General features: G+C 34.0%; 1 protein-coding gene across 3 annotated transcripts in view; it reads left to right on the forward strand.

Annotated features, from left to right (window-relative positions):
• Positions 1 to 14,755, forward strand: part of PDS5A (PDS5 cohesin associated factor A) — a 154,250-nt gene that overhangs the window by 94,749 nt on the left and 44,746 nt on the right. For all 3 annotated transcript variants that reach the window (XM_041751997.1, XM_041751998.1, XM_041751999.1), the window contains 4 exons: positions 43 to 158; positions 9,062 to 9,167; positions 11,165 to 11,325; positions 14,243 to 14,366. In XM_041751997.1, coding sequence (XP_041607931.1) covers positions 43 to 158; positions 9,062 to 9,167; positions 11,165 to 11,325; positions 14,243 to 14,366 — 507 coding nt within the window. The remainder of the gene's footprint in view (positions 1 to 42; positions 159 to 9,061; positions 9,168 to 11,164; positions 11,326 to 14,242; positions 14,367 to 14,755) is intronic.

Here is a 14,755-nt window from a genome sequence, read left to right on the forward strand (position 1 = left end):
GAAAGTAAATTTTACTTATGGTAAAATCTTTCCTTTCTATAGAGAGAAATAGCTCGAAAACTTGCAAATCCTAAGCAGCCAACAAATCCTTTTCTAGAGATGGTCAAATTTCTGTTGGAAAGAATTGCACCTGTGCACATTGATTCAGAAGCCATAAGGTAAGCTAGGAAATAAATTCACTCAAAAATGGAATATAATCTTTAACCACAGTATTGTAAGTTTAAATTCTGGGTCCCTAAGAAAACCTAAAAAGGTTTCCTGTATACTTTTTTAATGGCAGAAGCACGTATCATTCAACTTGAATGAAGGGCCTGCTTGTTTTCTAGTTTTTGGCTTACTTCACTGCTTTTTATTTTTTAAAGGTCCTTGTGTTTTATCTTTAGCCTATATGTGCTCATTAAAACCTAGAACATTAAGAATGGAGAAAGCAGAATTATATCTATAGACTATCGATCAGACTTTGAATTTTCTTAACTATTTTGATGGCCACATGACATTCTTTTACTATGTATTATATCACTGTTCACTTGAGATATGTGAAAACAGAATAGTACTTTGAAAAGAGCACAAGTTGCCATTAGACTAATCTGGTTTCATAACATGTGTCTACTGCATACCAGTTTTGTGGCTTTGGAAGAAGCCCAGTAATTTATCTGAGTTTCTCATTTTATTTTTAACTTCAATATGTGTGTAACATCTCCCTGTTAGATGGTTGTGAGAATTAGAGATAATATAAAAACTAAGCAACCTGGCATAATAGATATTGACAGCTATTTTTTATTAAGTATTTTCTGTAATTTCATACATTTTAGTTGTTTTTTATGATTTTCTATTGTAAACATCTGTGAATACTTTTCCCTTGCACTAATCATTTTTTTGATAAGCTATATGTCTTCCTTTTCATGGTGGGTTGCTGCATAGCATTTACTAGTTCTCTATCTTTGGGGGGTTTTTTGTCTTGATTTTTTTTTTTAATTGGTTCTCTTTTTAAACAGCCTTGGGTTAGGAGAGCTGATTCTAGCTATTACTTATTTCACCATATGTGAATTACTGCGTGGTTGTATTGAAATGCCAACTCTGTTGGTTTTCTAGGGCTACCATAATAAAATACCACAGACTGAGTGACTTAAACAACAGAAATTAATTTTCTGACAGTTTTGGAGGCTTGAAGTCCAAGATAGAGGTGTAAGCAAGTTTGATTTCTTCTGAAGCCTCTTTCCTTGACTTGCAGATAGCCTCCTTCTTGCTGTCTACTCACAAGGTCTCACATTGTGCCCTAATCTTCCTTCATATAAGGACAATAGTCATAATGGATAATGCCCCACACATTTCACCTCATTTTACCTTAATTATCTTAAGGCCCTGGTTTCAAGTACAATCACATCAGATACTGGAGGTTAAACTTCACCAAATGAATTTGGGGGTACACAATTCAGCTAATAACGTTAGTCTGCTTTTTTTCTTTTTTGACTAAGAGTTCCTTTTTATTTAATTTCCTTATTTGCAAATAAGAAAACTAAGGTTTTCAGAGAGTAAGTGGTTTGTTCATAGCTGGGCAAAAACCATAGATTGATTGATTGATTTGGGGTATATACTTCATACACAATGTTACATTAGTTCAGTTGTACAGCATAGTGATTCAACATCACCATATGCTGTAGTGCATCACAAATATAGCTCCCATGTGTCACCATACAATGATATTACAATATCATTAACTATATTCCCTATGCTGTACCTCTTATTCCTGTAACTTATTCCATAATTAGAAGCCTATATCTCCCACTCTTCTATATCTACCCATTTGCCTATCTCTACATCCTTCCTCCCTCTGGCACCCATCAATTCTCTGTATTTATAGGTCTGATTCTGCTTGTTTATTCATTTGTTTTGTTTTGTTAGATTCTACATGTAAGTGTCATATGGTGTTTGTCTTTCTCAGTCTGACTTATTTCACTTAGCATAATACCCTCTAGGTCGACCTGTGTTGCAAATGACAAGACCTCATCCCTTTTTATGGCTGCATAATATTCCTCTGTGTGTGTGTGTGTGTGTGTACACCCCACATCTTCTTTATCCATTTATCTATCAGTGGACACTTAGGTTGCTTTTGTGTCTTGACTGTTATAAATAATGCTGCAGTAAACCTAGGGGTGCATATATATTTTCAAATTAGTATTTTTTTTTCTTTGGGTAAATAACCAGTAGTGGAATTATCAGATCATATGGTATTTCTATTTTTAATTTTTTGAGGAACCTCCATCCTGTTTCCCACAGTGGCTATACTATTTACACTCCCACCAGTAGATTTATTTTTAATATCAGTGTTCTTTGCTCAATGCCATTTGATTTTTTTTTTTTTTTAAGATTTTTTTTTATCAGGACCCCTCAGTGGCTCAGCAGTTGAGTGTTTGCCTTCAACTCAAAGCATGATCCCAGAGTCCTGGGATTGAGTCCCACATTGGGCTCCCAGCATGGAGCCTGCTTTTCCCTCTGCCTGTCTCTCTCTTTGTCTCTCATGAATCATGTGGGACTCGATCCCAGGACTCCGGGATCACACCCTGGGCTGAAGGCAGGTGCTCAACTGCTGAGCCACCCAGGTGTCCCTATGCCATTTGATTTTAATAGGATAAACCAAGGATAAAGTACATGTACTAGTACTCTTGCTTTTGCATATTGACTTTGAAAGAGACATATAGTGCATTTGCTGTTTGTTTCCATGAGGCTTTACGGGATTTTATTAGTAAATTATAATACGCTAATGGTTGATCTCCAGTGTTAAAAGACCAAAAATTCATTTTTTTTTCAGTAACATCATGAATGTTTAGCTTAGAAAAATCAACTTATGGTTAGAATTTCTGAGAGACTAATTTTATGCAAAATTCCAATTTATTTTAATGACAAATATATATGTCATATAATATTCTTTCTGTGTAACCAAATCTTCATGGACTGTTAATTTGCAAATAGAGGGTTTATTTACTCATTTAATGTATGTTTAATGGAGCAGTTTATAAAATACATTGGGTAACTGGAGAAGGATAGTTACATAACCCAAATTGTGTGGGATAGATTTGTTGTTAGGGAAGGCTCTGAAATAGATCACACATAAAATGGGTAGTGAAAGATCAGTAGGAATTATGTAGGGTAGCCAGATGAATATTGCAGAGGAAGAAGCAACCCAGGCCACTAGCCCTGTAGATTTTTTATGCTACTCTGAACTTTAATTTCCTTACCTTTAAAATAAAAATAGTATATTACAATACAATAACAACTGGAATTGTTGAGAGGCTTAAATGACATGGATATATAAAACACTTAGCACAATGCCTTACACATAGTAATTACCAAATGAACATTAGGATCTATTCCAGAAAGAAAAAATAGACAAAGGCAGAAGGAATCAAAAAGTAGTTAGAAAATTGCATGTACTTTCACCATAATGAAGGATTTTGGAATAAAGGAATGAGGGTAGTAGAAAATCATCCTAAATATAACCAATTTTTCTTTAGTATATTTTCTCCAGCCTTGTGTTTATACAGATACAGATACACATATGCACGCTCCAGTTAGTTGTCTTTAGATAGTGGTTGAAAAGGAAGTAGTGATTGTAATAATGGTTGAAACCTCAGGAAGAGAGTAAAATTTAAAAAGAAAAAGGCGAGGACTGAACCCTAAGGAAAATTAAGAGGCTAGGAGAAGATAAAGAATTCATTGAATCTTTAAAAATTTTAACAATGTGGTAATGGTGACAGATGGTAACTACACTTATTGTGGTGACTATTTAATAATGTTTATAAATACCAAATCACTGTGCTCTATACCTGTAACCAATATATTACCATGACAGTTCTTCAATTAAGAAGATTTTTTTTAAGGAGGCATGGTCAAAAGTGGAAGGAAAATCAGGAAAGAGTGAGAACAGGTCAGACGGACTAAAAGATGGAGGGGTCATATGTTCCCCAGAAGTAAAATAGATACTAAAAGCACCCATTGGATTTAGAAAAAGGAAAAACATCACAGTGGCCAGAATAGTTTGGGGGTAGCAAGAGCAAACCCAGATGACAAACGATTAAGAAGAGCTTAACATAGTTCTTCACAACACAATACCATGATACACAAAGAAAATGATAATATTTGAGCAGAGAAAATTGCTGATGCCCAGAAGTGACTGGTTTAGCTCAACAGGTTCCCACTAGGTTCTCACTCAGCCACCTTTAGTTATGAGAAAATCAAAGGGATAAATACCCTGTCACACTTCTAATGTAAACTCTGCTTTAGGAAATAAATTGGATGTGGGACAGCCATTGTGGACAGATTAGCTATAAAAAGTAAAGAAGAGGGATGCCTGGGTCACTCAGCAGTCAAGTATCTGCCTTTGGCTCAGGGTGTGATCCTGGGGTCCTGGGATCGAGTCTTGCATTGGGCTCCCTGCAGGAAGCCTACTTCTCCCTCTGCCTATGTCTCTGCCTCTCTCTGTGTGTCTCTTATGAATAAATAAATAAAATCTTTAAAGGGGAGGGACAGCCCCAGTGGCTCAGTGGTTTAGCACCACCTTCAGCCCAGGGCATGATCCTGGAGGTCTGGGATCGAGTCCCACATCGGGTTCCCTGCTTAGAGCCTGCTTCTCCCTCTGCCTCTGCCTCTCTCTCTCTGTGTGTTTCATGAGTAAATAAAATCTTAAAAAAATAAAAATAAGTAAAGGAGAAAAATTAAATTGGAAGGGAGTAAACTTGAAAAAGGCTCTTTTGTTGTTTTTAATGAAGGAATTTTAAATATTGAAATACCTTTGAGGGTCGACTGGGTGGCTCAGTAGTTGGGCACCTGTCTTCAGCTCAGGTCATGATCCTGGGATCCGGGATTGAGTTCTGCATCAGGCTCTCTGCGAGGAGCCTGCTTCTCCCTCTGCCTGTGTCTCTGCCTCTCTCTCTCAGTCTGTGTCTCTCATGAATAAATAAATAAATAAATATTTTTTAAAAATGAAATACCTTTGAGAGGTACTGATGGAAAAGAAGAGAGGTTGAAGATGGGAGCGGATAGAATTATGATAGTGAAACATCCTTATAGAGGAGGAAAGGAAGAAGGAAATCCTCCCCTGTGACATGAAAAAATAATAGATACAAATTAGAAGAAGTTAGAAGGCAGGGTATAGAAAATTAGTTTTCACTCAAGGCCTTCATTATTCTCAGTTAGGTTAAAAATAAAGTAGTCTGTTCAGTGGAAAGATTTAGACCTGAGGAAGAATGGTGAAGATTTGTGTCAGTTTGTTATACAGCATAAGAAGAGAAAGAGACACATAGAAGACTTGTCAAGCAGTTCGAACATGTACGTGAATTGGTGAAGTATATGGAGTATGTATTATTTCTCTAATTTAGAAATGTAAGTACTTTTATAAGAGCAAGGACTATAATCCTGGCTTCAAGACTTGGGTCTTTCTCTTGACTTATAATGGTGATCCACCCACAGTATAATGAAAACAGATTATGCCTGTCTTGTTTTGCACTGTATTTTTAGGACAGACACTAAGACTTAGCACGTCATAGGTGGTCAATAACGGACTACTACCTCTTACCAATAATCAGATACATTTATAAATTTTTCAAACATGTATGATCTTAAAAAATTTATAATCTTGTTAAACTCATATTTTTATAGGATTTCCTCCTGATAGCTTAAATCAAAATATTTTTTTCAAGTTGAAAATAACTTTTTAAAAAATATATAATATCAGAAGTAAAACTTCTAGAACAAAATAATGAGGTGAGCAAGATATCTTAAATGGAACATAAAAAGCATAATGAATGAAAGTTAAATACTGTTTCCTTTTTGCAAGATGCTATTATGAGAAAGAAAAGTCAAGCTAAAGACTAGGAACCTACTTGCAAAGCATATATCTGAAAAGTTTATAGCGAGAATATAAAAAGTATTCTTACTATTCAGTAAAACAAACAGTACAGTTTAGTAATGGACAGAAAATTTGAACAGACTTCAAGTAAGTATACAAGTAAGAAAGTAGCACAGGAAACGATAATACACATTATTACTCATTAGGGAAATATAAAGTCAGATTGCAATGAGAAATACAACTGCACAACCATTTGAATGGTAAAATTAAAGACCCTATCTGTACCAAGTGTTGATGAGGGTGTAGACTGAACCAAGTGGCAGTGAAGTAGGAGACGGTTTATTGTAATGTTAAGTGGACATATAATATTACCATACAATTCAGGAATCCCAATACTAGATATTGCCTATAAGGAAAGAAAATATAAATTGCCATAAAGATATATCATTAATTGCTTATAGCACTTTATATCTTTAAATGAGAAGTATCCTAATGTCTATCTATTGGTAATTGGATAAACGACTGTGATATAACCATACAATATAATACTTCTCAGCAGTAGAAAGGAACAAACTACTGATTCTCCTCAACAACATGGAGGACTCTCAAAAGAATTATGTCACATAAAAGATGTCAGACACACAATGTATGAAATTCTAGAAATGGTAAAATTACAGCGACAGAAACCAAATCAATGATTGCCAGCATAGAAAAAGGGGATTGGTTGACATAAGGCAATTTTTTGTGCAGAGATGGGAGTGTGTGTGTGTGCGCGTGCATGTGTACACAATGAAACACCGCTTTATACCCACTAGTATGGCTATAACAAAAAGATAATTTGGAGAAGATGTGGAAAAATTGTTATGTTCGTATATTGCTGCTGGGAATGTTATAACGATGGAGCTGCTTTGGAAAACAGTTTAGCAGTTCCTCAAAAAGTTAAAACAGAGTTACCATATGACCTAGCAATTCCACTCCTAAATATATGCCCAAGAGAAATGAAAATATATGTCCATACCTGTACATGAATGTTTATAGCAACATTAATTCTAATAGCCAAAAAAGTGGGAACAACCCAATGTCTTTTCAACTGATGAATGGATAAGTTGTCTTACATTCATATACTGGAAGATTATTCAGGATTAAAGTAAATGAAATACTGATACATAAGACAATGTGGGTGAACCTTAAGAACAGTTCTCTAAGTGAAAGGAGTCACTTATAAAAACCATATATTGTATGATTTTATTTTTATATGAAATATTCAGAGTAGGCAAATGTATAGCAGCAGAAGGTAGATTAGTAGATGACTGGGGCTGGAGAAAGTGCAAGTGAATAGCAGTGACTCATTGGAAAAGGACGGGAGAATTCATTTAGATTGTGGTAATACAACTCTGTGAATAAACACTAAAAACCATTGAATTACACATTTTAAATAGGTGAATTATATGATAAGTTTTATTTCAGGCTAATGTTTATATACATATCCCTAATTTGTTTTCCAAAAAAATAAAGTTTTATCAATTAAAGATACTAAGATTTTGAAATTATTCTTATGATGTTAAAAAGGAAAGAAAAGTACTAAAATTGCTTTAAATTATATAGATATATGTGTATCTTATGTTTTATACTTACTTTTTTTTTTTTTAATTTTATTTTTTCATGAGAGACGAGAGAGAGAGAGAGAGAGAGAGGCAGAGACACAGGCAGAGGGAGAAGCAGGCTCCATGCAGAGAGCCCGACATGGGACTCGATCCTGGGTTTCCAGGATCAAGCCCTGGGCCGAAGGCGGTGCTAAACTGCTGAGCCACCCGGGCAGCCCTATACTTACATTTTTTAATAACTTGACTAAAATAAGCATATTTTTCCAAAGAAAAAGTTTTAACCTAAAGCTTTTATGATTAGCTTCCATTTGTTAAGTATTTGCTATGTATTAGGCCATTTGCTGTAAAAAATCAGTGTCCTCAAAATAAGGTAGTATTATTTCTCAGTTCATTGATAAGGAAGCAGTCTCAAAACCAAAAATCACATCTGTTTATACTTATAGTACCATATTGCAACATAGCCTGATTTTTATTGACCAGGTAATACTCTACTTTGTGGTGTTTAGGTGTACTTGAAGAAGTAATTCTATAATGTTGGACAATTAAATGTTTTTTAAAATTTTTATTTAAATTCTAGTTAACATTGGTTAGTATCGGTTCCAGGAGTAGAATTTAGTGTTTCATCACTTATATACAACACCCAGTGCTCATCATGATAAGTGCCCTCAACACCCAACACACCCACCTCCCTCATCAACCCTAGTTTGTTTTTATTGTTAAATGTCTTACTGTATGTTTCCTTCTCTTTTTCTTTCCTTTTTCACCTTCCCATATGTTCATCTTTTGTTTCTTAAATTCCACATGTGAGTGAAGTCATATGGTATGACTGACTTATTAGCCTAATAAAGGTAATAATAATTAACCTCTAGCTCCATCCACATTGTTACAAATGCCAAGATGTTATTTATTTATTTGGTGACTAAGTATATGTATATTATGGAACATATATATGTATCACTTCTTTATCCATTCATCATTCAACGGACATTTGGGCTCTCTCCATAATTAGACTATTGTTGATAATACTGCTATAAACATCAGGGTTCATGTGCCCTTTAGAATCTATATTTTTGTAATTAAATGGTTTTTAACTGATTAATCTATTTATGAATATAACATGATGCCTTTGATGAACTGCTTCTTGTTATAAATTTCTAGTAATGGAATTACTGATTCAGTAAGTTGATTACCAGAGATTAATTTAAATGTCTTTGTCTATGATTTTTGTTAATTATTTGCTTTTTTCTTTTAGTGACTTATTTGTCAATTTAACAACTTCCATCTATTTATTGTTTTTCCTAAGATTGTAAATGATTTCTTTATATATAGAAATCAATATTAAATTCTATTTCCAGTATGTGTTGTTTCATTTCAATTTTGTTGGTTTTCAGTAGAGTTACAAATGGAGTTTGGGCAGAGTTCTGGGGAGATAAACTGAAAGTAAGCTCAGCTGTCAAATAGGGAAAAAGTTGAAAAGTCACAAAATAACTTTTTTCTCCAGGAACATATTTGTGTCTGATGTTTAGATGCTATATGTATCCTGCCATGATGCAATTAGGATATAGTTACTAATCTAGTATGGTTTCTAATTTAGATTTTCTTGTTTTTATAGTGCACTGGTAAAACTGATGAATAAATCAATAGAAGGGACAGCAGATGATGAAGAGGAGGGTGTAAGTCCAGATACAGCTATTCGTTCGGGACTTGAACTTCTTAAGGTACTTTTGAGATAATTTTGTCTCCATGCATTTCCACAGTTTTAATTTGAACTCCCTTGAGGATATGCAAGAAAAAAAAAGGATATGCAAGAGTAGGACTTAATTTCATTGGGAACTATTTGAAAGATTAAACATTTGTGGCAGAAATAATATTTTATAAAAATGTATTTTTTTATATTACAATAATGTAATTGTTTCACATTTTAAAATAATAATGTTTGGGGGGTTTGCTGTTTCATTCATCATTTGCATGCCTGTATTTTAACAACATGTGCTTGTAACAGTATGTTTTAAAGGATCTAGTCTTACCTTTCATCTGGAGTAGTAGGATCACTCACAGAAATTTTATGACAGCATCTGTCTGATCAGAGAATTTTTAAACAATTGCTAATCATATTTATATTCTTATGCCAAGGAATTCAGAGAATAGAGCAATTAGTAAGACTGGGTCAGACAAGACTTTGTGGACAAGATATGGTTTAGTCTAAGGGAAGTGCTGTATCATCAAAGAAAATCATTCTTGGCATATATTAGGAATTGTTGGGAATCTAGCCTGACTAGAGAAAAAGATTGCTTTGGGGAGTAATTGGAGACAAGGTTTGTATTAGATTGTGGAATGCTATTGGAGCAGAAAGGTATTATCAGGGTCTTTCATTCGGGCTTTTATTTTATTTTATTTTTTTTTAAATTTTTATTTATTTATGATAGTCACAGAGAGAGAGAGGCAGAGACACAGGCAGAGGGAGAAGCAGGCTCCATGCACCGGGAGCCCGATGTGGGATTCGATCCCAGGTCTCCAGGATCGCGCCCTGGGCCAAAGGCAGGCGCCAAACCGCTGCGCCACCCAGGGATCCCCTCATTCGGGCTTTTATTATGATAACAGCACTTGACAGAGTAAAGAGGAGAGGAAATTGAAGGCAAAGAAATATTTAGATGATTACAATATGTAAACTGAAGGAGAAGAGACTAACCAATGCAGTGGACATGATATAGAAAAGAGTGATGGGATTGTATTGGAATGGTCTTAAATATAATGTTATGGGAAGAATTGATATGATGCTTAATGAGAAATATTTTAAGTATATTTTTAATAATGAGATTATATTTTTAAGTAGTCTTTAAGAGTGAAATGAAATCATCTTTAAGAAACATCTTTAATGGGTTGATTCAGGTTTTCAGATTTGATTCTCCATTTTCTTTCTGTAAGTAATTAAAACTTTTATAAGGTATTATATTATCAACTTATTAGTAACATGTCAATATGTTTTCTAAATATTATGGACAAGAACCTCACCAAATGAGACAATCTCTATACTTTATAACCCAGTAAATAAATGCTAATTGAATAGTTGATGAAGACTAAATACTGCACCCCCTGCCCCCGACTTCTCTCTCTACTTTTAGCCCTTATTTCTGATACTATGCTAACTAAATTTTTTCCACTTCTTGGAAAGTAAACTTTGTAGACATGTTGTGTCTAAATTGCTGTAAATGTCTTAGTACTGGGACTTATGTAGGAATAAATAAGGGAATAATTATTTATGTTTGTAATCATGATAAAAGTTCACAATTATGGCTTGTTTATAGGTGTAACAAGTGAACTTTTTGTGATGGATTCCACTTAAAATACCCCTTATGGAGTATCTTTTTGCCAGCAAAATAAAACTCGGTGTTAATATTTTGTTCACATCACAATACCACAATCCATAAGAATGGAGCCACATTTTCTGTATTCCCAGTATCAGAATAGATAAGGTGAAGAAGAAAATAAGGCAAGGGCTATAAATCAGCTCTCTTAAAAAATCTTCACAATATTTTTGTTAATGTCTCATTAAATGTAATAAGTTGCAAAGGAGGCTATGAAATAAAATCTTCATTCCGTATGCTAGCATATACAGCCCAATATTTTGAATTGTATTCATATTAGAAAATAATTCTCTTCTTTTAATGGATTAAAACCATTGTCTATACTTCTAAAGCTGTATCTATTCCTCTAGGTTCTGTCTTTCACACATCCTACCTCGTTCCACTCTGCAGAGACATATGAGTCCCTGTTACAGTGCCTCAGAATGGAAGATGACAAGGTAGCAGAAGCTGCTATACAAATTTTTAGAAATACAGGCCACAAAATAGAAACAGACCTACCCCAGATACGATCGTGAGTATATTTTTTCTCATGGTAAACACAAAAGTGTTTTAAGAGTGGGAGCCATACAGTCATTTTCCCCTTTCATGGAGGAAGATAGAAGAGAGGAAAGAGAACTTTTACTCAGAAGCTACTTTTCTGGTTGCAACTGGGTGACTCAATCAGTAGAGCAATTCTTGATCTCAAGGTCATGACTTTTAAGTTCCATATTGGGCTTGGAGCTTACTTTTTTAAAAAAAAGCTACTTTTCTGTATTCTTTGTTTCATCTTTTCTCTGCTTTGTGCTCCGCCTCTACCATTAGAAGAACAAACAGAAGAAGAAATTAGGCAAAAGAACAAACTGAAATTTTGTCTATAACAGGATTATTTTTAAATACTAATAATCAAGAGTTTTCACAGAACTTAGAATTTGTGGTTAATAACATCTTCCTTATCTATGAATGTTCGTTTTTTTTTCCTCCCGCTTATGTAAATTCAATAGCTGCTACCTTCATGTCTCATCAAAGAATGGGATAATCAAGTAGTGTGCTTTAATCGTGTATCTTATTAGTTGCTTGGTTGTTTGCAGTGGTGCTTTTATAATTTTAATCTCTCCCTCAAGATTACCTTTCCCCTTTCATCATAAGAATGAAATACATTTTTATACTTTTACTTTGGCATCTTAAAGAGGTTGCCTTAGGATCAAACTTGTGCTGAGAGTTTATATTTAGACAAAAGATGTGGGAGATGTCTTTTGGAGGAAAATCACATTGCTGATAGCTGTTGAATCAGATGTTCAGGGTATATGCAAATAGTTCTGGATATATCCAAATCAAACCAGTTTTTCTTCACAGGGTAATAATAGGACAAGAAGACTCCTGACTTCTAAAGTTTTTATTAAATTTGTGAGCTAACAGTTTAATTTGAGAAAAATAAGTCAATATTTATTGTACATTCTCTTCATTCTCAGAACTGTACTGGCTAACATAAAAGAATTACCACAGTCAGTCCCTGTTTTCAAAGAGTTTATAGCCTAAAGATGATAATCTTTATATTTGTACATTGAAAAAAATAATTGGCATAGCAGGATAAAGTTTCTGGTGAGTTTTTCAATGTAGAGAAACCTTTTTTAAGGTAAAGGATTTATTCTTAAAGGAATTCCATCCCAAATGAAACAGTGGTAAGATGGGAATAGATAGAATAGTTAACTTTGGAGACGAGGAATAAAACCTCTTGTTCTTAAGAATAATGAAGAAAGGAAGGAGAGAATCATTTAAGAGCAGAGAAGCATGACAGTGCAGGCTTCAACAATCTTGATGGCATCTTTGGATTATAGCACACTAGACTAACAAGGAAAAAGGTTAAAGTTGTTATGTGTCATCATTTCATTAGGCTAAGAATTAATAATATGTTTAACAACAATTTGATTAATAATATGTCTTCCTTTGTTACTTGTGTTATTTATAAGAACTGTTACTTATAAATGAATCTGTGGGGGGAAAAAAAGAATTAAACAGTGCTCAGTTAGGGAGACTAGTTGGGTATGGAAATCCCTACCTTACCATTCTAAACCTGCATACAAAGAAATGTGGAATACTCATAAATGTCAAATTAGATTTATACTGACCAACATATGTTCCAGTTTTTTGGTTGAGGTGCATGACCTAGGATCTGGGGTATTGCTCTTAATGTCTAGCCTCCTGTTTTCATAAGAGGACCCTTTGTCACCATTGTATTTGATGCCAATGACCTAATAATCTAGAAAATAGGACCACTACAGTAAATGTATGACAAGTATCTTTTCTTAAATTTTCTTGCTTTAGATTTTCTCTTGATTAAAAAAAATACATATATGTTCATTTTAAAAAGCTTAAACTTTAGGAAATGTAAAGGAGAAAAAGAGTCACTATTAACACTTCAATATTTTTTAGGAGTATTTTATCTGCTTGATGTGTATACCTGTTCTTTTATAAGTTGATACACACATGCTGTTTTCTTCATACAGTGTTTTCCCATATCAGCATTTAATACTTTAATGTGTATATTCATATTGCCTTATGGAAAGATTGTTTTACTTTGATCTTCAATGTCAATATGGAGGTTAAGTGCATGAATTTTGGAACAGAAGTACACCTCTTCACACCCCAACTCCACCAAATCCTAACTCTATTAACTTAAGTTTAAATAAATAATATTTTTGTGCTTTGGTTTTCTTATCTGTTTAATATAATAGTCCTCTTTGGGTGATTATGAGGACTAATTGAATTAATCCAGGTAAAAACACTTAAAATGGTGCTTGGCACAAGCTCTCAATAATCATTCAATGCTTTTATTACTCCTCTACCAATATATGTATGTCTGTATCCTTGCATACTGTGTTCTACTGGTATCATTTCAGTTTTTTAATAAAACTCGACCTTTTACTACTTTTTTCCATGACTGCTGTAAAATAACTGAATGGGATTGTGGAAGTAAAGCGGAAAATTAGGAGTATGTACTTAGAAGGTGAATATAAAAATAGCACGTGGCAAGTTTTAGACTATAAATTAAGGATGGCTTGTTTATTTCTCCATGTTCGTGAGGTGTCTCTAAAACAAAAATTGTCTCCTGGAGTAGGCCTTTTCTCGAGACATTGTGTTTCTTGGATTATAGTTGGGGACAGATAAGGAGCTTTAAATCTTTCTGTAGATGAAGTAATTTTTAAGAGTCTGCTCAGAGTGCCTGGCTAGCTCAGCTGATGGAGCATGCGAGTCTTAATCTCAGGGTCAGGAATTTGAGTTCCACTTTGGGTGTAGATTACTTAAATAAATAAACTTAAAAAAAAAATAAGAGAGGCTTCTCTATTAGCATACATCCAAACAGTTATGGGAAAGGAAGAAGGAGAAACCAAAAGAACTACTTGTGGTATATGGTTTGTTTTTTTTTTTAACTATGATATTATTTTTTACAGAACCTTAATTCCCATTTTACATCAGAAAGCAAAGAGAGGTACTCCACATCAAGCAAAACAGGCTGTTCACTGTATACATGCCATATTCACAAATAAAGAAGTCCAGCTTGCACAGATTTTTGAGGTATATATAATATATAGGATGTGTTTGTGTTGATTTTTATTTTTATGCTGTGTGGTTTGACCAAGATAGAAGGTAGTTTTTTTTTTTAAGCTATTTAATCTCACCCTAGTCTATAAATTCTATGAGTAGGGATTCTCTTTCTCTTTTTTTTTAAGTACTGTATTCTCAGCCTCTAGATCACATTATGTGTTCAAGTACTACATATAGAAGAATATTTTGTGTGTTTGTGTTAGAATATTTTACTTAATTTTTTTTTTTTTTTTTTTTTTTTTAATTTATTTATGATAGTCAGAGAGAGAGAGAGAGGCAGAGGCACAGGCAGAGGGAGAAGCAGGCTCCATGCACCGGGAGCCCGATGTGGGATTCGAGCCCGGGTCTCCAGGATCGCG

This window comes from Vulpes lagopus, chromosome 4, assembly GCF_018345385.1.
Source record: "Vulpes lagopus strain Blue_001 chromosome 4, ASM1834538v1, whole genome shotgun sequence".
NCBI classification, from domain to species: Eukaryota; Metazoa; Chordata; class Mammalia; order Carnivora; family Canidae; genus Vulpes; species Vulpes lagopus.